Source organism: Fusarium keratoplasticum, chromosome 10 (assembly GCF_025433545.1).
Source record: "Fusarium keratoplasticum isolate Fu6.1 chromosome 10, whole genome shotgun sequence".
Taxonomy (NCBI): Eukaryota; Fungi; Ascomycota; class Sordariomycetes; order Hypocreales; family Nectriaceae; genus Fusarium; species Fusarium keratoplasticum.
In genome coordinates this window covers 1,520,139-1,545,490 of record NC_070538.1, presented here as the reverse complement: position 1 = coordinate 1,545,490, position 25,352 = coordinate 1,520,139, and the positions used below count along the sequence as shown (strand labels likewise).

At 54.5% G+C, this 25,352-nt stretch overlaps 5 protein-coding genes and 1 pseudogene across 6 annotated transcripts, besides 1 other annotated feature; 3 read left to right on the top strand and 3 right to left on the bottom strand.

The window, feature by feature from the left end:
- Positions 1 to 1,843: 1,843 nt before the first annotated feature.
- Positions 1,844 to 4,535, top strand: NCS57_01236900 (Zn(2)-C6 fungal-type domain-containing protein; the record flags this gene model as incomplete). The annotated part of the gene is made up of 2 exons (XM_053062043.1): positions 1,844 to 3,408; positions 3,455 to 4,535. The coding sequence occupies 2 exons, from the start codon at positions 1,844 to 1,846 to the stop codon at positions 4,533 to 4,535; spliced, it is 2,646 nt and encodes an 881-aa protein (XP_052908571.1).
- Positions 4,536 to 8,125: 3,590 nt separating this feature from the next.
- NCS57_01236800 (Xylanolytic transcriptional activator xlnR) lies at positions 8,126 to 11,025 on the top strand (the record flags this gene model as incomplete). Its single annotated transcript, XM_053062042.1, has 3 exons — positions 8,126 to 8,471; positions 8,518 to 10,829; positions 10,882 to 11,025. The coding sequence occupies 3 exons, from the start codon at positions 8,126 to 8,128 to the stop codon at positions 11,023 to 11,025; spliced, it is 2,802 nt and encodes a 933-aa protein (XP_052908570.1).
- Positions 11,026 to 13,021: 1,996 nt separating this feature from the next.
- On the top strand, positions 13,022 to 14,298 carry NCS57_01236700 (uncharacterized protein; the record flags this gene model as incomplete). The annotated part of the gene is made up of 2 exons (XM_053062041.1): positions 13,022 to 14,062; positions 14,116 to 14,298. 2 exons carry the CDS (start codon positions 13,022 to 13,024, stop codon positions 14,296 to 14,298), a joined length of 1,224 nt encoding a protein of 407 aa, XP_052908569.1.
- A 709-nt stretch (positions 14,299 to 15,007) lies between these two features.
- Positions 15,008 to 15,705, bottom strand: NCS57_01236600 (uncharacterized protein; the record flags this gene model as incomplete). The annotated part of the gene is made up of 3 exons (XM_053062040.1): positions 15,008 to 15,152; positions 15,202 to 15,455; positions 15,505 to 15,705. The coding sequence occupies 3 exons, from the start codon at positions 15,703 to 15,705 to the stop codon at positions 15,008 to 15,010; spliced, it is 600 nt and encodes a 199-aa protein (XP_052908568.1).
- Positions 15,706 to 16,543: 838 nt separating this feature from the next.
- On the bottom strand, positions 16,544 to 18,017 carry NCS57_01236500 (annotated as a pseudogene). Its single transcript has 2 exons — positions 17,747 to 18,017; positions 16,544 to 17,694 (listed from the first exon to the last, which is right to left on the bottom strand).
- Positions 16,544 to 18,017: a sequence feature.
- Positions 18,018 to 18,684: 667 nt separating this feature from the next.
- NCS57_01236400 (uncharacterized protein) lies at positions 18,685 to 25,058 on the bottom strand (the record flags this gene model as incomplete). Its single annotated transcript, XM_053062039.1, has 2 exons — positions 18,685 to 19,805; positions 19,862 to 25,058. 2 exons carry the CDS (start codon positions 25,056 to 25,058, stop codon positions 18,685 to 18,687), a joined length of 6,318 nt encoding a protein of 2,105 aa, XP_052908567.1.
- Positions 25,059 to 25,352: the final 294 nt, after the last annotated feature.

Sequence of the window (25,352 nt, the reverse complement as noted above, 5' to 3'; positions counted from 1 at the left end):
GTCAACAGGACCCCTAAGACGTTTTAAGAGTGGATTTCTAGCGCCACCATAACATGGAAATGCCGTCACTGGGGTTGGGTTAAAGGCAGGCGGTATACCTCGTTTGAGCATTTATGGTTGGCTTGAGGGAGGCCCGTGGGAAACCAATGTAGAGAAACAACACATCACCGATTTTGCCTTCGTTTACCGAACAATTCGGAGGATTTCACCAAGTTGTCTCATGCCAGGTAAAGAATGATCATGGTATATACTGCAAATTCTAGTCACCGAGATCGCAAACCTCGGCGACCTCGCCCTTGCATGGCTTGAGCTGGACGTATGAGGCTCTCTGTGAGTTTGCCCCTGTGGATCCTAGTGCATGATCCACATCTGGCAACTCTGGACGGAGGCTGAATCTTGTCGTTCCTGGACCTCTCAGAGGCTGTGAGATTCCAATATTTGACTGTTTCTTCTTAATATCTGGTAGCAAGGTTTGGGCTCACATGGTTTAATGCTCTCGTCGTTGATCTGTCGGTCCCTCAATGAATGACTCGACAACACCAGAGCCCCAGAGTGCGGGACCCGCAGGGTTGGTTCTCGATGCGCGCCATGGAGCGGCACGGATGGGGAAGCGTTCGGTACAGAAATCAAGCTCAGGAGGAGAAAAGAGGGCAGCAGCAAATGCCGAACTGATACACATTCCAGGCTTCTTGATACGTCCATGGCAGCCAATCTGGGGGCGTTGATGCGACCTTATCAAGAAGGGCTCTCTCTGTTATCAGGGATCCCGGGTCCCCCGTTGCGCTAGGAAGAGGAGCCACACCCTTGGCTGATCCGATCGATAAAGATATGAGCTGCATGGGCGTTTGTCCCACCGGGATGCTATCGCGGGGAGGGGCATCTGGGGGAACTGCTGTATCTGTACCCTCGTAGGCAGGGCTTTTGTGCCTGGTGTTTTGAGGACGGGAGTGCCGGCTTCATTCCCCAAGAAGCCGGATACCGAGCTACTCCGAGTTAGTAGAGTTCCAGTGAGAAGGAGTTGGATTTAGGTGGTGGCTCATGGCACAACCAGTTACATAACGCCTTGTGCTGTGAGTCGCCAGAGGGGTTCAGAAGGCGGGACCCATCCAGCAGTTTCCCTGTCACGGCGCAGGAAAAAAGCCCTCCTCCACGCTGGGCTAGGTACCTAAGGTCAGGTTCCTTCCTCGCAACGCAACGTCGTCCCAGTTGCGTCCCTCCTTCTTTTCGACTCTGGTTCTGGATTCTCGTCGAACGTCCAATTGCCATCAACCTCCACAGGCGCCGTTCTCGGCTTCTGTCAACTCCATCTTTCATCCTCCCAAAAAAGATTTCGTCCCCGCCCTAAACTCTTACTCGTCATCCTTTTCGCTCATCGCCTCTCACGCGTCACCTTGATACAATACTAAGAAGAACCCCTCGCCTCCCTCTCTCGGTACTCGCTTTGACTTGACAGCCTGACCCCTTCACTGCTCTGGGCCCAACCATGATTGATTACCAAGCACTAAACCGCGGGACGGATTAGTACCTACCTATCTACGCTCTGGTTCAAATAGCCTCATTGCCTTCATTCACATCAACCGACCGTCGGATCGCCGTCCAACCGCAACGGGTTTATATTCGCTTAGCTCCCTGATTAATTGCTGATCCCCGTTCGCCCCGTAACCCTGATTCCTAGTCCCCCACGGGTGCTCGTGTGGGCCTCTCCCGACAACCAGCGCATCTTGAGTGTCGCGTCATACCATCGTCCCGGAGCTGGCCTTTCTCATCCCCCATCTCCTCTGGCGCCTCTCTCACATAGCCTGCCCACATCTCATCCCTGGGAGCGCGCTTCATCACTGAAACCATGGAGGAGCCGCGTCTAAGCACGCCGCAGCAGCCCGGCCCATCGGCCCCCAACCCGGGCGCAACACGGAAGAAGTCACGCAGAGGTGCCGATCCTTCGGGCCAGAAGCGGCGATGCGTCAGCACAGCCTGTATCGCCTGTCGGAAACGCAAGTCCAAGTGTGACGGAGCTGTTCCTAGTTGCGCAGCTTGCTCCAGCGTTTACGGTACCGAGTGTGTCTATGATCCCAACTCGGATCATCGGCGCAAAGGCGTCTACCGTGAAAAGGTCGACAGCATGAAAGCTCGAAACTCGACTTTGCAGATTCTTATCGAAGCTATCCTGAACGCGGAGGAGGAAGAAGTTCCCGAAATTGTCCACAAGATCCGAACCTGCAATAGTCTCGATGCTGTTGCTGAGCAGATTCTCAAGCAGCAACAAACACCGGAGCCACAGGAGCAAGAAAATGAGGACAACGATGACTTGGATCACTCGAATGACAACTATACCACAGAGCCTGTGCAGGGTGAGAGGGATCTCGCTCGGAAGATGGGTGAGCTGAGACTTGAGAATGGCGCCGTTCGCTTCATTGGTGGCACATCTCATCTCATTTATCTGGGTGATCCGAATCATGAAGAATCCGATCCAAACCCGGAACAATTTGTATCTGGAGAGGACCCCATAACATCCTGGACTCGCGTCACTCAGGACACTCAACTCATCACTCACCTGATCAACATGTACTTCAACTGGCACTACCCCTACTTTACTACTCTCTCCAAGACCATGTTCTTCCGGGATTTCATGAGAGGCAAGGCTGGACTGGGGAGGGGTACTGCGTATTGCTCGTCGCTACTGGTCAACGCCATGCTTGCCCTTGGATGCCATTTCACGAGCGTTGCCGGAGCCTATGGAACACCGGGCGATAACCGGACAAAGGGCGATCACTTCTTTGCTGAGGCGAAGCGCTTGATTGTCGAAAACGACGAATATGAGAAACCACGGTTAGTTACCGTCCAGGCCCTAGCACTTATGTCGGTTCGGGAAGCTGGTTGCGCCCGTGAAGCAAAAGGTTGGGTATACAGCGGTATGAGTTTCCGTATGGCAGAAGACATTGGCCTGAACCTGGACGTTGGCCAGCTTGACAAGGAACGCATGAGCGACTACGAGATCGATGCCAGACGAATTACCTTCTGGGGTTGTTATTTGTTCGACAAGTGTTGGTCAAACTATCTTGGAAGACTCCCGCAGATCCCCAAGAGTTCTTTCAATGTCTCCAAGTTTGATGTCTTTCCTGACGAGGATGCTGAATCGTGGTCACCTTACACCGACAGCGGGTTTGATCAGTCATTCAAGCAACCGTCAAGAACCCGAGCCATCGCCCTTCAGATGTCGAAACTTTCCGAGATTAGCAGTGATCTTCTCGCATTCTTCTATCATCCGAGCACCATTGGCAAGTCCAGTGGCAAAGCCGTGGAGCTCAAGAAGCTGAGCGAGTTGCATCGCCGCTTGGAAGAATGGAGAAAGGAACTTCCAAAGGAGTTTGAGCCCAAGGACGGCCAATTACCAAATGTGCTCCTTATGCAGTGAGTAGAGCGTCCGTGACTTGGTGACACAACTGACCATATACAGCATGTTCTTCCATCTTCAATACATTCACCTTTTCCGACCATTTTTGAAATACTCACCGGCGGCCTCTCCCCTCCCGCCGCACGTTTCACCTCGGCGCATATGCACGGCAAATGCGGGCGCCATCTCAAAGCTTCTCCGGTTATATAAGAAACTCTGGAATCTGCGCCAGATCTGCAACATCGCCGTTTACATGGTGCATAGCGCGTGCACAATCCACTTGCTAAATCTCCCCGAGAAAACCGCCAGAAGAGATATCACACATGGAGTGAAGCATCTCGAAGAAATTGCCGAAGATTGGCTTTGTGCAAGACGAACTCTTACCATCCTGAGCGTTCTCGCTAGAAAGTGGAACTGTGAACTTCCTGAGGACGCTGCATTTGTGCTTCAACGAGCAGATGAGAAGTACGGAACTTACAGCACATCTGATGTTCCTTCACCTCAATCGAACATGGCTGCTTCGCCGCTTTCGGATGGTGGCCTGGGCCTCAAGACAGGAGGCGACTATAGCCCCTTGACTCAGTACTCTCGAACACAACTCGCCCGGCCCATGCAACAAATCCAGCAGCAGCAACCACAGCGATCTGTAACGGATCCCATGGCGACGAGTGCCCCACCCTCGAATGCTGGCTTGGCTCAGCAACAAGGGGTGTCGGCAAACGGATCCAACCTGGCTTTCTGTACCGATTCGATGGGTGGATGGGGACCTGTCCCTGTATCGACGTCGATGCCATCCTACCAACCAACGTTTGGATCTGTCAACCGCAGTAGCATACCGACTAGCAGCCCGGGTATGTCTTCTGGCAACCAGCCAACTTCAAATCGACCAATGAGGATGGACGGCCAAGAGTGGTTTTTGAATGACAGCGCGAGGTGGCACCAAAGCTTTGAAGCCTGGCAGATGGCCAACAGCGGGCAGGACAACTCGGTGTTTCTGTTTGGCGATTCTACCAACCAAGATACGCCTGCCAGCAACCCAGAGAGCAATGCTAGCATGCAGAACGAGGTCAACGACCAGATGGCAGCATTTGATGGGCTAGGGGCGACACTATCAGGAGGCGGGTGGCTCCCTGGTCTGGACTAACGGATGGGACATTCTTTGTCCTCTTGTTGCAAGTAATGACAAATGAATCGGCCGCCTCAATTTAATACGGAATTTCCTGGAGGTTAGAGGGTTGGGCTCTGCTATCAAAGGCATCAACTTCAAATTGGAATATTCGAGTTGGAATACCCATGCTAGCCGAATCGATAGATTTTATGTATATTAGACAATCAATAATGGCTTTTTTGGATGAGTATCACGGTGTCGTGTGGTCGGCCCCTGAAAAGTAGTATAACCGAGGCATTTAGAGGGCGTCATTCACATCATGGTGTCTGATATAGAGTGCTATGTTGCTAGCTCTCTTTCTCGGATATGATATCTGTATGATATTACTGAAAGGTAATAGTCTCTCCTGCAAAATACCTGCAATCTTGGAGACTCAACGCGAGCGTGTCATGGCACTTTAAAGCTGGCGGACCGACCATGCAGGTGGCTCTCCATTGGGCATGATACGCAGCACACATGTAGGCTCGTAATCGGACACGAAGCATTTGTAACTAGCTACACGGAGCTTTGTCAGAATGGTGGAGGTTGCTCTTGGGCAAGCAAGCACGTGGTAACTGGGAACAGGGCACGAGCAACCACATCATGACAGTTGGCTGAGAAAGCATCAGGACTCGAGTCTTGGGCTGTCGCAGGGGCTGTGCGGCACACACACACGACAAAGGTCACGGCCAGGAGGTTGAACGATTGCCATGAGAAAAGACATGGGCTTCGCGACAGTCGCGCCGTTGAACTAGGGTTGGCGGGATTTGGTTGGAGAGGTTGCAAGGATGCACGAGAGGCGCATTGAGAGGAGTGTGGGGAAATCGGGCCGGCGTCCGTGGATTGACTGATGGTGTCGGCGCCACAAGCAGGACATTCCGGCGGTGGGCGCGTCATCCGTCAGAACATGAGCTTTGGGGGTTTTGTGATGGATGACTGGACTGTCCGAGGCGCTGAAGCTCGCATCCTAGCCAGACTCTGGCCATCCCATCCCTTCCCAGCAGCCTCTGCAGAGGGTGTCATGTCGCTACCCTGTGTGCCGCGCCGGCATCCATCCGCCAGTATCCGTCAATTCCGCAGGTCGAGTTGCGAGTGCGGGGGGAATTGCATGTCCAGACCTGGCCAGGCCATACAGGGCCATATGCGCAATGCTATTGGCGCGCGAGTGCGGCGTCGACCATGCCAACAACAGCAGGTTACACAAGGGGCGAGCTTCTTTCGGTGTATTGTTCGGAAAAGTCATTAGTGAGAGGTGGTCGAGATGGAAAAGAGGAAGAGTTTGCGTTGGTGTCGGGCAGGGAAGATGAATGAAGAAGGAAGTGATGATCTGAGCGACCTGCTGGTAAGCGCCTTCCAACAGTGGGATTGAGGGGATGGGGTTGGATTGGATCTAAGAGTTTGGGGGAAGGAGCCCCCAATTGGCATCGCGTCCCGTCAAGGAAGGCGCGTACTGTACCAAGTCTGGGGTTTCTTCCGTCGCGTCTCACTTGAAGCTTGGACACACACACTTACCGGCTTCCCCTCGATGAATCTTTTCTTTTCCCAGCCTCGATGGAAACTAAATTGACTACGGAAGATCCCCCATCGTGAAAATCCGGGGATGGATAGCGACGGACAATCTTAGGGCCTCCCACACCCTCTTCTCACCCATGCACCACTCGCGCGGATATGGAGATGGATGGCTCCGCACAATGTTCTGTTCAGGGCTGCCACGCCCAGAGTCGAAACGGGTCTGCGATGGAACCAGAGCGGCGACGATCCTTAGTTCTTCTATCGGGCCTTGTCAGGCAAGCGATGCGATGCGATGAAACCCAGCGAGAAATCAATGTCAGATCCTCCCCGCTCAGCCGTTTAAGCTTTCGCTCCTTTTGGGTGCGAACGAACAAGCTGGAAATTGGTTCCAGCGTCGGGGCTCGGTTAAGATGGAGCCGAACGTCAGGTCGGCGGCGACGCGCTAGACGCCACCAAGTCCAGAGACCCTGACCCTGAGAGGAACGCTTTGGTTCGTTCATGCGAGTCGACTAAACAATCTTCGCTGCTGAAGAACAGACACAAGCGTGGAATACAGCAGCTCCTTGCCTGGACCGGACGCAACTGACGCCATGAGGTTGTGGAAACCAACTCTCGTGTCCCCACCCCGTCTAGTCGTTGAATGGTTCTAGACGAAGAGATCCCTGAGATGGATGCCACCACATGGTTCTCTCGACGGCTATCGTCACGGCTTCTCCAGCTTCAATTCGTCTGACAACCCAACTCCTGACATCCGCGGTTCGCCTTGGCCCGCATAAAGGAGAAGATTCCTCGAACGAGATCCCAGTCCAAGTGTCATTCTCTTCGGAACAAGAACCGACAACGCCCTCGAGGTGTGAGTAGTACCCATGCTCAAAATCCTCCACCTCTGACCATACTCCACATCTGCCCATCAACCCACCCTCGGCGGGACCTCGCTCCCAGGCTTGCGAGCTAGGTCCTCACTACTCCGTACGGAGTAATAAGCGACCCATTTGGCATTCGGCAGCTGCCTGGTCACTCTGGGTTAGCAAATGCACTCCTCCCCGTCCCCTACAGGCCTAGTCCTGGCCACGCCCGACATTTCGGTCACGAGCCGCCGTTGGGGTTTCTCCAGAAAAAAAGACGCCCATCTCTCCTCCCTCCTCCTGCCACCGACTAATTCCAAGGAACCATTGACATTGACAGTTGAGACAGAGTCATCCAGACTGTCTTCTCGCCTCTCCATCCAGCTGGTTCCATCGAAATCGCCATATCGACCTTGAGAGACTCGGCCCTCAGGAGCCCCTCGGAGATCCACCACCACCGTCTTCTGATCCGACCTGGCCTGGCCTGACATTCTATCAACACAAGTATCAAACTGGACAACTCAGCTATAGGACCCTCCCCACGGCTCCCAGCCATAACCCAGGTTCACCACTTGAGCTACAGCAAACGACGAGGGTCATCATTGCCTGAAACGCTGTTGGGTGCACCGCAGGTTGGAATTGAAAGCGCACTCAGCAAGTTACGCGAAAGCCCAAACTATCTGGTTACGGTCAGCTTCTCCAGTGCCTGCTAGGGCAGCTGGAACCCTTTTGCCGGTCAGGGTAAGTTTATCTATTTCTCTTTCTCTTTAGTCGCGTCGCGTATCAGTCGTTCCTCCACCCCGCGTACCCTCTTCATCAACTCGCCTCTTTCAAGGAGACTATGATCGCCTCCACGTACAACGACACTACCGCCGTCTCTATGCCAAGGGACTGTCAGATGTCTTGTCAATCACTCTATGGTCCCCGCTTGCCGAGGTCTACCCCGGCCATCAACATGGTTGATCTTGTACTATTCTGATACCTCGACTCTTCCCATGCCACCGTCATCAGACTCAAGCCCCTGTCTGCTTCATCATTTCCCCGCAGAGCTTTGGGATCTGCTTACAGAGGCAAACTGACCATGTTTATCAAAGAATCTGCTCCTGCCATCGGTAGGGGAGGGGGATAACTTATTCCACCCTTGATCCAAGCCACCAAGACCTTGGTCCAACCGCAGAGAAAGCTTCATCCCCCATCTTGCAGAAGACGTGATAACACGCGCGTGGCAAGATGTTGTCCAACCCTCTTCAACGTTTTTCTCCCTACCAGAACATTGCCTCTTCAAACATCTCACCAGATGGCAATGTTCAACAGACTCAGATCCAAGGCAATGGGTTAGAGACACTCGGGCAGAACCACCAGTATCCAATTCAACCACTTTCACAGCCAGTATCCATCCAGAACCCTCATCTGGCGAGAGCAGGCCCTCAGACGAAGAATCGACAACACCCTTACGGAACTACTGCTCGTGGATCTGGGGCGTCAGGCATTCGTAGGAGGATTAGCCGAGCTTGTGATCAATGCAACCAGCTTCGGACAAAATGCGATGGCCAGCACCCCTGCGCACACTGCATTGGTAGGTCCTGAAGTCGAATGTTAGGAAGCGTTTCTGACTTCAGTAGAGTTCGGCCTGGGGTGCGAATACATTCGTGAGAGGAAGAAGAGAGGAAAGGCCTCCCGAAAAGAATTGGCCCAGCAAGCTGCTGCTCAGGCTGCGGCGGCTGGAAAAGGCCAAAACCCAGAGGAAATTGCGGGCGAGAACAACCAATCCTCCAACAAAGGACTCGAGACTTCCAACATCCCCCACTCTGGCGAACGACAACCGAGTACAAGCAGCAAATCGAGCAAGGACCAAAGCGACGATGTTATGCGACACACCCAGGGCCTGGAAGGTCTTGAGAACCTCGGTGGCATGAATGAACAACCTCAGCTTGGACGCCCTCCGGCCATGGACGGCGAGCAAATGGAGAACCACGGAGGCCTAGATCTAAATGGATTTGGGAATATGGCGCACAATTACGATACCCAAGGTCTGGAGCTCAATGGCCAACCGTATGGCCCTGGTGGCCGAAACAGTATGTCGGGTTATTCTGAGTTTCCATATTCGATGCAAGCCCAGAGCCCACCGAACTTTGGCAACAACACGACCTTTCGAATGGGAAATAGCCCACTCGGTTACTCGATGGGTAAAGGAGCATCCCCTGGCTGGGGAATCTCGATGGCTTCGCCACCAAACCAATACCAATCCCAGGTCCCCCAAGCGAGCTTTGGCAACTCGAAACTGCGATATCCCGTTCTCGAACCTTTGATCCCTCACCTCAACAACATTCTACCAATCTCTCTTGCCTGCGATCTCGTCGATCTTTATTTCGCGTCTTCGTCATCAGCTCAGATGCATCCGATGTCACCCTATGTTTTAGGATTTGTCCTTCGAAAGAAATACTTCCTCCATCCCACAAAACCGAGACATTGCCAGCCGGCCCTTCTGGCGAGCATGCTGTGGGTTGCAGCGCAAACGAGCGATGCCCCTTTCCTGGCCAGCACACCTTCAGCTCGTGCTAAAACGTGCCAGAAGCTCCTCGAGCTAACAGTTTATCTTCTTCGGCCACTTATTCATACAACTTCAGGAGATGCTCCAAGCCCGGTGGCTGACGGAGTTGCGCTTGGTGGATTGGGTGTAGCCATGCCTGGGTCCATTAGCCTGGATGCTCTGACGGGCGAGTCAGGGCCATTCGGTGCCGCGGGAAGCCTGGACGATGTGATCACCTACATTCACTTAGCAGTTGTTGTCTCGGCAAGTGAGTACAAGGGCGCTAGTATGAGATGGTGGACTGCTGCTTGGGGCCTCGCGCGAGAGCTGAAGCTGGGACGCGAGTTGCCGGTTGGCCCATCGCCCACAAGCCAAGAAACGAGTGCCATGGACACTGAGACTGGGGACGATCAGGATGGCAACAGTGGCGGATACGTGACAGAGGAGGAACGTGAGGAGCGGCGCCGGATATGGTGGCTCCTCTATATTGTCGACAGGCACTTGGCGCTGTGCTACAATCGCCCCTTGTTCCTCCTGGATATCGAATGTCAGGGTCTGCTGCAACCCATGGATGACAAGGCATGGCAGAATGGGGATTTTAGCAGCCTTTCCAGCTCCAATACGGATCCAAGTCTACTCAACACTGGGCCCGAAGGATACGTCTCGGATTCGTCGCAAATATGCGGGCCCCAGTATGAGTGTCGAGGTCATAGTATCTTTGGATACTTTCTCCCCCTGATGACAATTCTGGGCGAAGTCGTGGATCTGCACCACGCAAAGAACCATCCACGATTTGGCATGGCTTTCCGCCCAGGGCACGAATGGGATGCCCAGACGGCAGAAATTACTCGGCATTTGGAGATATATGAGCAAAGCTTGCAGGCTTTTGAGCTGAAGCATTTGCCACGCTCCGGAGACGACAAGGTTGATGGGCAACACGGCGAGAATAACGAGCTCTCTGGAGTTCCTGAAACCACCACGCCGTCAGTTCACTCGGTGCATTCCAGTGGATCAGGTCGACTCACAGAGGGCAACATTCAGACCCGGATTGTCATGGCATACGGTACACACGTGATGCATGTGTTGCACATTCTCTTGGCTGGGAAGTGGGATCCGATCAACTTGCTTGATGACGACGACCTCTGGATTTCGTCACAAGGGTTCATCACGGCAACGAGCCATGCGGTAGCGGCGGCCGAAGCCATCAACCAGATCCTCGAGTTCGACCCCGGACTGGAGTTTATGCCCTTCTTCTTCGGTATTTATCTCCTTCAGGGATCGTTCTTGTTGCTTCTTATTGCGGATAAGCTGCAGTCAGAAGCATCGCCCAGCGTTGCTAAGGCGTGCGAGACCATCGTGCGGGCTCACGAGGCATGTGTTGTGACCCTGAGCACAGAGTATCAGGTGAGTAATGTGGACACGACTGTATCGGGAAGGGAAACTAACAAATCTGCAGCGAAAATTCAGCAAAGTGATGCGTAGTGCGCTCGCCCAGGTCAGGGGTCGTGTACCTGAAGATCTAGGAGAGCAACAACAACGGAGAAGGGAGCTTCTGGCATTATATCGGTGGACGAAGGACGGAACAGGCTTGGCCTTGTGAGCAGGGCTCTGGTCGAGTAATGTACCTGGCGTATCGGGATGTTTGGATTGGAATAGGGTTGACGGCCTTAATGGTTGTAGTGAAGGGTCGGAACGGTGGGCGGCATGGCTGTTTTTGAAAAGATACCAGGAAAGCGAAGAGCAACTTTGTGGTGAAAAAACAAAGAGGCCGGCGCAGGAACTTGGTTGTTTATTGATGGGATTTACTTGGGGATGTCTTGGTGAGCGAGGCTTGATGGGATTGGATTCTTGGGCGTTGTTTAAGGTCGGAGGGTTATTTGAGTCGACAAATCAGCGAAGCGGTCGCGGGTATTGGTTTTCTGGAAACAATTCAGGGTGGCTAGCGGACTGCTTGAAAGAACGGCAGAGTTGAATGTATTGTGTTGTCTTGTTCCACGTCGACTGAACAAGGGGTCATTGTGTGAGTGGTAGGATGACGACATGTTCTCGCACTCTTGTTCGAGGGCGAAATACTCTTCTTATTGATGATCCCAAGTCTTCGTTGCTGATGCTTCTCAGAGTCAGTCGGGGGTAGGTGAATATGAGCCTCGTTGCTGGTGGTGGCAACGTCTGCCTTGATGCTGTATATTCACGTCAGGGAGTCACCGTCAAGATGCACTGTTGCCCTCAAACAAGGCGATGGGCATGATTCGCGGCGTTCGAAACCAAAGCAGAGCCGCACGAATGGCACCTAGATGAAGGAGTCCGCACCCTCAGGCTACACAATGATAAATCCTACCCCCGCGAGTCCCTTTCCACCCCCGGAGAGACCATGTAGCTTGGTTAGTGGATGGCTAGGACACAATTATCTAGAGTTACTGCGGTGTACGATGCAGGACTCCATTCGCGCTGATCTGTGAGTTGATGCTCGCATCAACCGATGAAGAATGACAACTTGAATCACGGATAGTGACGCGACGAACAAAGGAGGCCACCTCGATGATATCGAATACCCGACCTGATGACGACGAAGTCTAGAAGTTAGCAAAGAATACATGAAGAGAACGATACTTAACAGGGCGTGGAGAGTTTGTGACGAGCGAGCTTGGGGTTGGCGGTGATGTTTTTCGCAAGTGGTCGCGTGACGACTGACGAACTGTCAGCCAGAGGGAAATGTCAACAGCATCACGTTTTCGTGTGACTTGCGAAAGGGAAAAACAAAAGGCCCTGCCTGCATCAGTCAAGCCTCGAGAGAAACAGGTTGCGTATGAGTGTCGGAGAGTCATACCTATGTCCCTTGTGCACCCCTAGCGACCGCCTTCGCTTGACAGCCTATTGGTCATTCAACTCGGGGGACGTACCTTGATAGTTGATGACGAAGGGAGTCAAGGACGAGGAAGTGTAGATTTAGACGCCCATGAACTGCAGTAGGGAGGAGATGCAGTTTGGGGTCATGTGCGAGAAACCTGATCAGGGCGTTTAGTGATTCACCTGCAATGCAGATAGGGGGAGGCTCCCCGTCTGGCAGTGTAGACCGGCTGCCAGTCTAGGGGTTTGTTTACTGGAGGCGGGCTACCTATTGTCGTTGGGATTTTTGAGCATTCACCTCGCGAGTGGGGATGCGCGGCACCATTGTTAGCTATTGTTATTTCTTGGGCTGCACTGCACGAGCTTGGCCTCACTTCTTCTTCTCCTCTGCATCATCCTCCACCCTCCACTCTCTCTCTCCTCCAAACATCACCACCACTCGCACACTTTTTCTTCTACAAACCTTCATCTTGGAACTTGTTCGTTTCTATCTGAAAAGGTATCTTGATTCCTATACACGCTGCTGCATCTATCCATCACAGGCACGTATTTATTTTCTCTTCCTTCGCGGTCGCTGGGCGGCATCGTCACCACAGCGATTCGACATTCACCATCCTGATTCCTAACTTCATTTCCTTTCTGCCACTCCCCATACACTTCTACAATCTTCCCGTCGTCTAGTGCTCTCTTCTAGCTATCGTGGTCATCTCTTTCATTCACTCTTGTCACATCTTTGCACTTCCGCTACCATGAACTCGCTGCCCAAGGGCAAGCGGTCCTACGACCAGAGCAATGCCGGTCAGCAGCATAAGTACCAGTGGGTGAACTACAAACGAGCGGACGATGCTGAAGGAAGCGTTGCGACGCCTCCCAACAAGAAACGTTACGTTCCCAAGCCTACTACGACTGCGCAGCTCAACCTCGCTCTTCCCGGCAGCTTCAACTTCAACGCTCAGGGTCCTGTCAACTCTGGTATCCCGATGTTGGGCGACAACCCTACTATCGATCCTCGTCTTACGCAGTGCGAGTCAGGTCCTTCGGGTCAGCAGATGGGTGAAGCCCTCACTCTTAACCCTCGCCTCACGCAATGTGAGCCAGTTCACTCCGGTGACAACATCGCTGTTGACACCCAGTTCTCGCAATTTGAGCCGATTCTCTCTGGTCTGACTACCAGTGGTAACGTCACTCCTGATGCTCGTCCAAAGAAGCGCCAGCCCGATTGGTCTGGTCGAAAGATCGCTGGCTACCCCTTCGAGAAGGCCGGCTTGACCATCCCAGACGTGGGCTCCGAGGCAGACTATGACAAGATCATCACCTCTATCGACTTTGAGCTTGCTCACCAGGAGGCCAATCCTCCCGTTCTCCCTCCATCTGAGCTAAAGGAGATGGCGGCCAAGCCTCTGCCTGAGGCCCCCTACGAGATCCCTGAGGACAACCCTCGGCTGGCCGAGATTCTTCGAGCCAAGAACAAGCAGATTTTGGAAAAGGGAAAGATGCTTGACAAGGAGCGAAACAATCTTGCGGCCAAGGCGACGCGAGACCGTCGTAACGAGGTCATCTTTCAAAGCCGAGTCCTCTTGAACGACCGTGAGGCGGAGCTCAACTGGTGGAAGCTCCGCGCCATCACTCTTGGGGCTGAACCCAACGAGTTCAAGGACCTGCCTTATGAATTGAAGAAGGCCATCTTGTCTGTTGTCGAACAGCGAGTAAGCGAGGGAGACGCAAAGAGGTCTGAGGACTCTGCGAAGAGCAAGTCGCAGAGGCAGTCCACCCGCACTGCCAAGAGCAACGTAAGTTGAACATATTCCACCTTCAAGTATCTCATGCTAAGTATAAATCACAGAAGCATGTCCAAAAGGACAAGGAGGCCAAGGCCAAGGAGGTCGCCCGGCTCAGGGCCGAGCTGGAAGCAAATGACGCCGCGGCTCTTCAGGCCGCTCAGAACGCCATGGCTCAGCAGCCAGTCATGGAGCCCTTCCAACACCAGTTCAACCAGCAGCCTGGACAAGTTGCTGTAGCCGCCTAGAATGCGTCTGCTGAGGAGATGTCCTCGATGGCTGATGACTGGAGCAACACCTTTACTAACAACCCCATTTGAACACGATCCTTTTGGCAATGGAGACGAAGAGTTGCTCTGTCTTTTTCTGGTTGATCATTGAACAAGCACAGAGAATGGAGATTTTCCTTGTCTGCTGGTGCTTGGCTTCGTCCTTTCTGGTTCACTCATGCATCGCGGCGCAGTTTTCACCACCTATACTAGACCACCATGGGCAAGACAACAGGAGCAACACACCGTCAGGCCAAAGGATTTATAGAATGAGTGGGATTTTGGTGGCTTAGTTCACCAGTTTCTTTTTCGCTAGAGGCGGTACTATCACGATCGACGTCTTTGCTTCTCTGGGCTTTGTTTCTTCTTCTTCTTTCGTCTTTCTGGTCATTTTCCCCGTCTCTCAGGTTCCTTTTTTTTTTTTCGTTTCTATCAGGGCAGATAGCAGAGGCGTACGGGGAAATCGCTTTGTATAAACTCATGTAAGATATCTAGAATCAAGGCCTCTACAGGCAAATCAAACACGTTGAAAAGCAGAACCGTCCTTCACCATTACACTCCATCACCAACCAAGCCCTGCCAAAGCCATCACAGGGGTCATAGACCCAGGGTATCATAGTATTTCCTTTCGCCTTTACCTCCTTTGTGTAGTCAATTGATATTTCTCGGAGCAGCTTGGCCTATTCAACTAAGCATACTGGGGCTGGGAAACGCCCTCTTGCTTGGGAGGGCCCATCTCGGGGTCGGTTGGGGCCCTGGGGGAGAAGGAAGAGTCTTGGGGAGAGTCCATGCAGGCCTTGACGAAGAAGACGGTGATGACGATGATGACGACCCTTTTGACAGTCAGTTTCCTTTCATGAGGAAAGACACAAAGAAACTCACCAAGTGAAAGCGCCCAGAACAGAGCCGGCAAGCATAGAAGCACCCCAAGCCTGCAGCTCGGCATACAGACCAAAGCCAGCAGCGTTGTAGATGGAGTAGTAACTTGAAGTCCAAGAAGCAGCCCAAGCCCAGGCAGACAGCCAAAAGATGGCGTCAAGAATGAGGGCGCCGACAAAGAGGAGGCGGAGGTACATGTGAGGCGCAAAGAACTCTGCAGCCAGCATGCCTCCGAGGATGAGGAATGTAAAGATGGACTAATAAGAATGTTAGAGATCTATCAGAGAGAGTGTGTGTGAGACTTGCGTCAAAGATGAGGAAGCCGGCTGGGTTGGAGCCGACGTAGTACTGGCTCCAACCGCCGAGGAGGGAGAGATGGTAGGCGGCTGCGATGAGGACGCCGAGGGAGAGAACGAGGGCTACGATGCGGAGGATGGTGAGCCAGAAGGGCATCTTGGGGACGCCGGTGACCGTGAGGCCGTGGGTAGAGGTAGTAGTGGCCGACATGGCGATATGTTGGTTGGTGGTTTACTTGGAAGAGACAAAGATGGTGTTCTGGATTGCTACTCTCTACTACTCCATGGGGAAGGGGGGACTCCCCCTCTTCTTATGCTCCCACTGACGATGCAACAATAGACGCCCAAGGACCGTTGCAGCACGGCGCCAAGAGCGCAGGGCTGAAGGGAAACTGTCTCTGCCGTGGGCAGGGATCCGCACTTGACAGGGGCCGTCATTGGAGTCTTGCAAGCCATGCCAAGGTTCTGAAGCATCATGAGTCCCAGTCTATTCAGTTTATCGCCTAGTAGACGCATTCAGCTGAAAGATGAACAAGTTGGAAAAATCTGCCTTGCGAAGATATGTGTCTTGTGGTTTATTTAGCTTAGAGCTGAAGAAGCTCCAAGCTTCCAAGTTTGATATTAGACTTGTATCTAAGCCACTGCCAAAAAAAGCCTTTTTTTTTTATCTTTGTGCTTCAATGATGGATCAACGCCCTTGGCGGCGGCTGCAGCACCAGTCAAACGTCAGACGGCAACATGTTTGGCCGGGTCTTGCATGAGAGAGAGATGATCCCCGTTGGGTTGAAACATCCCACGGCAGATATGCAGGGGTCGAAGCGGTTTTTTGTTCCTTTTCTTCGTGGCGCACCCTCTACAAAACGAAAAACTGCTCTTGGAATGCGAGATTAAGTGAAACGCGGTGGACATTTGTAGGGCTTAAGCCACGGGCAGATACGACTTTCACTCCCTCTATCAGCTGGAGGCCGCCCGTCTTGAGGCCACCCTTCCCTTTCTCTTGGCAGATATGCCGAAATAGCCTCTTGTTCCTTGGCTATGAGAGAAGAAGTTCACCGCTCGTGAACAAGTCTCCCCCTCACCCACACCTTCCTCACATTCCGATCATCCCCGTTAAACAGCCACTTGGCCATCCTCTCCTCCCACGTCTCCCACCCAAACACGTCGACGTTGCCGTCTTGTCCCATGCCGTCCTCGTCCACCTGTCCCAGACCGATCAGCTGCGCGTCCCACTCCATGCCCTCCTCGAACCCGCCCACGCGGTCCCCCAGGCCCACAACCTCGGCGCCGCCCCGCGTCCCCAGGTACAGCACCTCCTCCGCCGTCAGCTTGCTCCGCTCCCGCTCCGCTCCGGCTGCCACGCCCATAGCTACGTGACGGCTTACCAGAGCCGCCTGCCGTGCCGCCTCGAGCACCGAGGGGCTGTAACCTCCGCTCATGTCGGTGCCGAGGCCGACCGTGATGCCCCGATCCCACATCCACCGCACTCTCGCCGCTCCGCTCGTGAGGGAGCTGTTGCTGCATGGGCAGTGAGACACCTTGCTCCCCCGCCTGGCCACGAGGGCCGCCTCCTCCTCGCTCAGATGCACCGCATGCGCCAGGATCGTTCTCCGCGTCAAAAGGCCATGATTATCGTAAACCTCTGCGTAAGAGCCAGACTCGGGAAACTGCTTTGCCACGAGCGCAATCTCTCCTTCGTTCTCTGATATGTGCGTCTGCACTGGCAGGTCCATCTCCCTCTGAATATCTGCCAAACCCCTCATGGCCTCGCTGGAACACGAGGGCGCGAAGCGGGGTGTCAGGATGGGGCAGATGAGCTTGAAATCTGGGTCAATGTCTCGGACATGCTGGATCGTCTCCCGCGTCCTCTCCAATGACTCCTGAGCTGTCTCATCGCGGTAGTAAGAAGGGCAGGTGGTCGGGTTGTCCATGCAGACACGCCCTACAAAGGCGCGCTGTCCAATGTCGAGACAGATATCGGCAAGGAGGTTCGTGGCGGCCACATCGATGGTCGCATAGTAGGCCGCTGTCGTTGTTCCATGGGACAGCGTCCGTCTCACGCATGCGGCATACACCCTGCGCGCCTTGTCCAGATCCTTGAGGCTCGACTCCATGGGAAAGGTGTACTTTTCAAGCCACTCCATGAGCGTCGTCTTGCCAAAGATGCCCACGTTGGGATACTGGGGCGCATGAACGTGAGAGTCTAGAGCTATCGTCAGCAAGCGCATTCCCACAGTCCGTTACGCAAAACTCACCGATGAAGCCGGGGAAAAAGAACTGTCCCGGCTGTGCCACATAAATGTCCACCTCGCTCGCAGCCCATCCAAGCGTCTGGAGCGTCTTCTCCAGCTTGCTCACACTGCCAGGCTCCTTATCAACCCTGGCGATCCTGCCCTCGCCGTCGACGCAGATGAGGGCATTGTGCAGATAGTTGAGTTCCTGTGGGCTCTTGCTGGAGATGAAGGTGCCGGCAAAGACCTGCTTCCTCAAGCCCGTCATCTCGGGGCTGGTGCTGCTGCTGCTGCTGCTGTTGGTTGAGTTTGTTGTATGCGCTTCCTCGGTTCAAGTTGTGACGCTTTGCCTGATTGATTCACGTGCCAAGAGCGAAAGTGAGGGCGATGATGATGATGTAATGCCGAGACCGGACTTTATCAATTGCGAAGAAGAGAAGAAAGAGCAGGAATTCCAGCTCAACTTGAGTCCTCTGTAGTTATTATAGACAAACTCATCCCCCTATCTCCCTCTCTGTCCACCAAACGCCTACACTACATGTAAACGAGTTAGCGGCCAACCATGTCAACTCGTGTACCTCGGAGCTCGGAGTAGGCCTAACTCCCCCTCTGATAGGCCACCTCCACCTTGTTTGCTATCTCCCCGTTCACCGGCCGTCGCCGGCAGCCGACCCACGGGCCTGCCACCAACCGGTGCCTCATCTCAAGCAAACGCCTTCGCCCCCGTCACTTGGTCACCCGGCACTGGCACCTCCGCTTGGTGAGAAATTACACAACATTCAACATAATAGAGTCTAACTGCGCAGTAAAAGCAAACGCCTCTCTAAGTAATACGATACATCGTGATATAGTTCCTTCGTGTAGTAGTAAACCGGTCCCGTCCATCGGGAACCTGTAAAACCTTCTTCATAATCGTCCATGACTGTCCTCTTCAGTCGTCTATCCTCTATTCATCCATCCATTTAAGCAGCAGCGCCGGGGCCCTCGTAGTCACCGCCTGAGCTGCTGTCGCTACCATCAACACCGTTGGTGGCCGCCTCATCCTGAATGTACTTGTCCCAGTTGGCCAGGACAGCACCAATCTTGGGAGAGTTGGTCAGCTTGTACACATCCTCAAAGTACTCCTTGGTCAGCGCAAACGGCTTGGCCGTCACGTTGGGAATGTACTTTCCGACCAGCTTGGAGGGATCAATCGATGTCTTGTTGATCTTCTTGAGCAGGAAGGATCGGAAGGGCTTGACGCCCGATCGGAGGAAGGTAGAGTGGAAAGGCACGTCGATACCGCGGAGAGGGATCGTGGCGAATCCACGCTCAAGCTCCAGAGGACGAGGCTTGGCCAGAGTCTTCTCGGCAGAGCCGCGAATGATCTCGCGGAGGTGACCCTTGGCCTCCTCAATGTTGTTCTTCATCTCCTCAATGTCGATCTTCTGCACCTTGAGGAAGTTGGTCACGCCGGCAAGCGTGTCAAGAGCCCGCAGGTCACCAGCGCACACGTACTGCATATTGGCAATGTTGTAGTTGACAATCTCCAGGAGCCAGCCAGTCTCCTCGGCAATGTTGTCCACCACAAACTGCAGAGCAGCCTCGTTGAACGTCTTGCTGATGCGGCTGGGGTTAACGGCGCACATCGAGTAGTTGGACCGTCCGGCAGCGTCACGCTCCACGGCCACCTGCATGGTGAGACCACGGTAGAACACAACCGACACCAGACTCTCAATAGGCATAACCTCGGCCAGGGCAGCAAGGGCCGAGTATTCACCGAGCGAGTGACCGGCAAAGGTGCTGTTGTTGGGAACCAGGCCCTTGGACTTCATGTCCTCGAAGCTGGCCTTCTCCATCAGGGTAAGGGCGGGCTGCGTGAACTGGGTGGCAGAGAGCAGACCAGTAGGAGAGCGGTAGGTGTACGAGGTGGTGGTCTCGTCAATGTCCTTGAAGATCTTCTCCGACTTAATGCTACCGTCCGCAGCCACAGTCTCGAAGGTCATGGCAATGTAGTTCTGGCGGATAGCCTTACCACGGGGACCACCGAAGTGGATGGTAAGCTCCTTGGGATTGTTCTTCACAATGTTGGTGATGGAGAATCCTGGTGACCAAGTCAGTATATGCATTTTATAATTCGCGGATAGAGTTTCAACTTACCGTAGTTGTCCAGGAGGTACTTGTCGGCGCGGTCCCAGACCTCCTTGGCAACGGGGCTGCTGGCGTACAGCTCCATACCCATACCCTGCTCCTGAGAGCCCTGTCCAGTAAAGACATAGGCGGTGACGGGCTGCTCAACCTCGGCTTCACCCTCGAGAACCTTGTCCTCGGTCTCCTTGTTGCGGACCTCGACCTTGATGATCTTGCGACCAGAAACCATGCCAGTGTGCTGGAGCTTGACCTCAAGATCGTCGTTGGGCAGGACCATGCCAACCAGGGAGGCATGGAAGCTGCGAACGCGGCCAATGTTGTTTTCAGCGGCCCAGGTCTCGACGAGACTTCGCACAGCAGCGCTAGAGTACATGCCGTGGGTGATGGTACCGGGCAGGCTGGCGTAGCTGGAGAAGACACGAGAGACGTGGATGGGGTTGTAGTCGCCAGAGACACGAGCGTAGTTCTCGTTGGAAGCGGGGGCTCGGAGAGCCAGAGGAGTCCTGCCGCTGAGAGGGATGGGGTTCTCAAAGTTGATGGGCTGGTCAATGGTCTTGCCATTTCGCTCGAGGTAGTCAATGACAGGGTTGCCGTGGGACTCGCCGGTCTCGTAGTCAACGCTGGCAACCTGGATCACCTCCTTGGTGGGAAGCTCAAGCAGGACTTGACCGCGGGTCTCGATGCTGCTGAACACGTTCTTGTTCTTGAAGCGAACCAGGCTCTGGAGTCGGAAGGTCAGGGTCTGGCCGAGGAGCTCAATGTCACGAGGGAGCTCATCGAGGGAGAACCACTGCTTGGAGCGGAGGACAGCAACATCCTTGGTGGTAGCAAGGTGCACTTGGATAGGAGTCTCAACCTTGCGCTGGAAGGTGTTCTCGTAGTCGGTGTAAGTACCGCGGTACAGGAACTGAGAAGTGACCTCCATGACAGGCTCGCCGTCTCGGACGAGGGTGCCACAAACCTCAACCATCTTACCAGCATCCTGGTTGATGACGGCGTTGATCTGGGCAGTGGTGGTGACCTCATCGCCCTTCTTGAGAGGCTCCGCACCGGGGATCATGCGGAACTGGTTGGACAGGTGGACAAGCTTGAGGAGATCGCCGTCAATGGTGCGAGGGAAGATAGGCTTGGTGATGGCCTTCCAGCCAATGACGATGGCAAAGTCCATAGGAGCGTAGACAGTCTTGCCGGGTCGGTCAACGAAGGCCTCACCGGTGTTGCCAACAGCGTGGACAAAGTCGTTGATGGCCTCGCCGGTGATGGTAGTCTTGCCACCATCAAACTTGGCAGTAACATCAGCGTCAAGGTCAAGAGCGTCCTCTCCGAACCACGCCTTCCAGTAGAACTCCTTGATGCGGTCGTTGCGGCCCTCCATGACCTCACGAATGGGCGAGTAACCAGCCTCAGGGTGGTAGGTGAAAAGGAGAGGGAGGGCAGCAGGCTTGCCAAGAGCGGTGGTCTCCTTGATCATGTTGACCTGGATCTTGTTCTCACCGACCAGCTTGACCTCGATCACATCAACATACTGGTTGTGACGAGGCTGCTCGCGAACCACGATGGTGGTCTTGGCAGGATCGTTGGGGTAGGAAATCTCCACAAACAGACCGCGGGAGGGAGCAAAGATGCGTCGGATGGGGTTGGTCTGGAACTTCTGGCCCTGGGCGACGACGTCCGACATGAGCAGGGCGTGGCGCCAGTTGCGGTTAGCACCAGCCAGGAGAGACAGCCAGGAGTCGAGCTCGGGCAGAGTGGCAGCAGCAGACGACGACAGACGGTAGGTGTTCTTGTAGGTGTCGTAGCTGACAGTCAAGCCCTCAACGTCCAGAGGGATCTCAGGGTCAACCAGCTTACCACCGAAGTACTCGGTGTAAGGAATGGAAGCCTTGTTGTTGCTGTACTGATCCCTGGTCAGGAACTCGATATGAGACTCGTGGATGTTGTCAAGGATCTCCTTGATAGGCTGGTCAATGACAGTCGAGAACTTGGCAGCAGTGGGTCCCTGGAGAATGCAAGTTCGGCCAACGTCCTGGTCAACAACCGCATCCAGATCCTCAGACTGCCACAGGGAGTCCTTCTTGAAGTAGAACTCGAAGTTGTCATCAAAGGTAGGAATAAAGGTGACAGGCTTCTGGGTGGGGCGCATGCACATGATAAGGAAGTGCTGGACATCCTGGGCGTTGATGATCTGGTTCTCGGCCTCGGGGTAGGCGGCGATGACACGGTCAATCACACCGAAGGGGTCGCTGAGCTCAGAGTAGCTCTGGAGAAGAGAAGCCTTTCCAGGAGACGTGGTGAAACGCTCCTCCAGGCGGTGAATGAAGTCACCAGTCAGAACGGTGTACGAGCGGTCAATCCAGCGAGACTGGTGCTTGACATAGAGGAGCTCGATGAGACGTCGCAGAACCTCGGCATAGGTCATGTCATCCAGGTCGACGGCCTTGCCCTCCTTGTTGCGGCCGAACCAGACCTTCTGGCAGTCATCGTTGAGCTTCTTGATGATGTAGTCCTTGTTCTTCTTGAGCTCAGGAACACGCTTCTCCTTGGGAAGGCTGAAGATCTTCTGGTCCATCTCGGCCCAGAAGCGAACACCACGAGTGGCAAGCTTGTGGATGGGCTCGCCCATCTCAGAGCGAACGGTGATGACACCACCGGCAGGTCCCTTGTAGGTCTGCTCCCACTCACCGTCCTCAAGACCAGGAGCAGCGACAATAGCCTCCTTGGCAGCCTTGCTGGTGTGGGCCTCCTTGGCAACCATCATGCGGCTACCGAACAAGCAACCGTCGAAAGGCATGGGAGGGTAGCCGTACTTCTTGGCCCACTGACCAGTGAGGTAGGGGTAGGTGTCATCGGCACCACCGAAACCACTACCGGCAACGAGGATGAGGTTCTCCTGTCGTCGAATACGGCCGTACATCTGGAGGATGGGCTGGTGGAAATCCTCGAACGAGTGGTGACCACCACCACGGCCACCGGTCCACTGGAGGATAACAGGGAAGTGGGGGTTGGCCTTAGCGATGTTGATGACAGCCTGGATGGCATCGATGGAGCCGGGCTTGAAGCTGATGTGCTTGAGGCCAAGAGTCTCAATGTACTCTTGAGCAACCTCAATGGAAGGGACACCAGCACCAATGGTGAGACCCTCAATAGGAACACCCTCAGAGCGAAGCTTGCCGATCAGGGGAATTTGCCAGGACATAGCACGGGGGTTGACGTAGATCAGGTTGACAGAAATACCGCGACCAGCAGGAATGGCCTTCTCGATCTTCATGATGGCGTCAGTCATCATGGGGCCGATGAAGTAACCACCACCAGCAAGCTCGATGTGGTATCCAGCGTTCATGGTGGCAGCAACGAAATCCCACGGCACGGTAGCAGGAGTCATGCCTGCAACCACGATCGGGGGGAGACCGAGAAGTCGACTCATCTTGGTGTCGAGGTATGTGCGTCCACTCTTGGTCGTCACGAGCTTGGGACCGAACTCCTTAACCCAGTCGATGGCATACTTGACGGCGTTCTCCTCATCCCGGTCGAATATCTCAGGCTTGTAGCCAATCTCGCTGAGTCCACCGTCGACAGTGCCAGCAACGATGACACGGACACCGGTACCCTCCTTGTTGCGGCTGGTCAGGACACCGAGACCAGAGATACCACCAGGACCAAAGTCCAGGATGTGAGTGGCATCAGGGAAGACAGTAGCCTTCTCCCAGTTGACGGGATCCCGAGTGATGAGGCGAACAAGGGCGGGAACAATGTTGCCCTTGACCTGCTCACGGAGATCGTTACCGGTGTTGGTATCGAAGACGGCAATACCGAGATCGCTGGAATCGATGGTGATCTCCTTCAGGTCCTCATCAATCATAGCAGTGGCCTCAGCGAGGTACTTGCTGTGGAAGGGAGCCGTGATGGGCAGGAATCGGTTCACGAAGCGGACCTTTCGCTCGGTGTAAGGAATTCGGTTCTGGTCAAGACCAGTGGGAGCCTTGACCTTGCGCAGCTGAGAGTTCAGACCGTACAGCGAGGTGGGAGGACCAGTCACAACCAGGTTGCGAGGGCTGTTAATGAGGGACACGCTGATGTGGCGGTCCTCAGGAAGGTACTGGTTGGTAGCATCGATGTGCTTCTGGACCTCAGACTGGGAGAGATCGCGGATGCTAAGCATAGGAGTGGGAGAGCCCTCGCCGTGCTCTGATGACTCCCGGAGCATGTTGGGGGTCATGGAGGTGATGGGGAAAGCCTGCTGGCTGCGAGTTCCGATCCAGAAGAGCATGGTGAGGACGGAAGTGGCAATCTCGCGCCAAGAGTCCCAAGAGTCAGCGGCAGCGGTAGCAGCAGCCATCACGATACCCTGGGAGTGACCAGTGGTACCGGTGATTCTGTCACGGAGCATACCGGGGTGCACGCCGAGAACCTTACATGTCACCTCGTAGTGAGCGAGCTGGACAAGACCGATCAGAGGGAAGCTGACGGGGGCCGAGATCAGGTAGTCGACATCGGGAGTAGAGTCGGCGTGGTGAAGCCAGTTCATGACATCAAGACCCTTGGGGAACGACTTCTCGGCGGTGGGGTTCTTGGAGAGGTTCTGGAGGAGCTCGGCTGAGGAGCTGATCAAGTCACCCACAAAGCTAGAGTAGGTCTTGTAGATTTCCCGCAGCTCCTCGAAATACTCCTCGATGTTGCCCTGGCCACCGAAGATGGTGTAAATCTCGGCATCGCCATCCTCAGCAGCCCGGAAAAGAGCTGAGGCATGGGGCTTGATCGGTCGGTTGATAACAGAGCGAGCCGTGTAGTAGCTTCGGATGAAGTCGAGCTTCTTGGACTCAATGCCGGGCAGAGTGGCGGCAACAGCGTGGGCCTCATTGCCACGGAGGAAGTTGCGCTCAAACTCGTTGAGGACGAGCTTCAGGACCTCCTCGTAAGAGCCCTGCTCGTCATCCTCACCCTCGTCGACCTCGTGGGCGATGAGACCGAGGTATCTGGCGACCAAGTCGGGGACGGATGAGGGCTCGTCATCCTGGGCAAGCTCGTCGGTGGCTTCGGGTAGGCTGGCGATGAACTTGTCTTTCAACTGGGAGGCGTGGAAGTGAAGGTTGGTGGGGATGAGGAAAGAGGTCTCGAGAGAGCCGTGGGAGAGAGTCAACGGCCGGAGAGAAGAGCTGGATCTGGGAGTGGAAATGCCCGTCTGAGGGCCTGCTCCGGTGCCGTACATGGTGAGAGAAGGGGTATCGAAGAAAATCTGCAGGCGACGAGGCAAGAGCGAGCGGTCAGTTTATCTGGCCGATCGAGAGCGAGCTTCAACAAGAGCCAATGGCACACAAACCTATCAATTCAACTCGTAGCACCAGATGAAGATCCGATGCTTTCCCCAAGGACGCTGGTGAGAAGAATCCGGCGGTCCTGGTTTTGCGCGGGAGCTGGCTGGTCCCCTGGAAGGTGGGAGGGGGGAGGAAATTAGTAGAGAATAGCTTAAGTGTCGGTGGAGCGCGGCGCGGCACGAGACAAG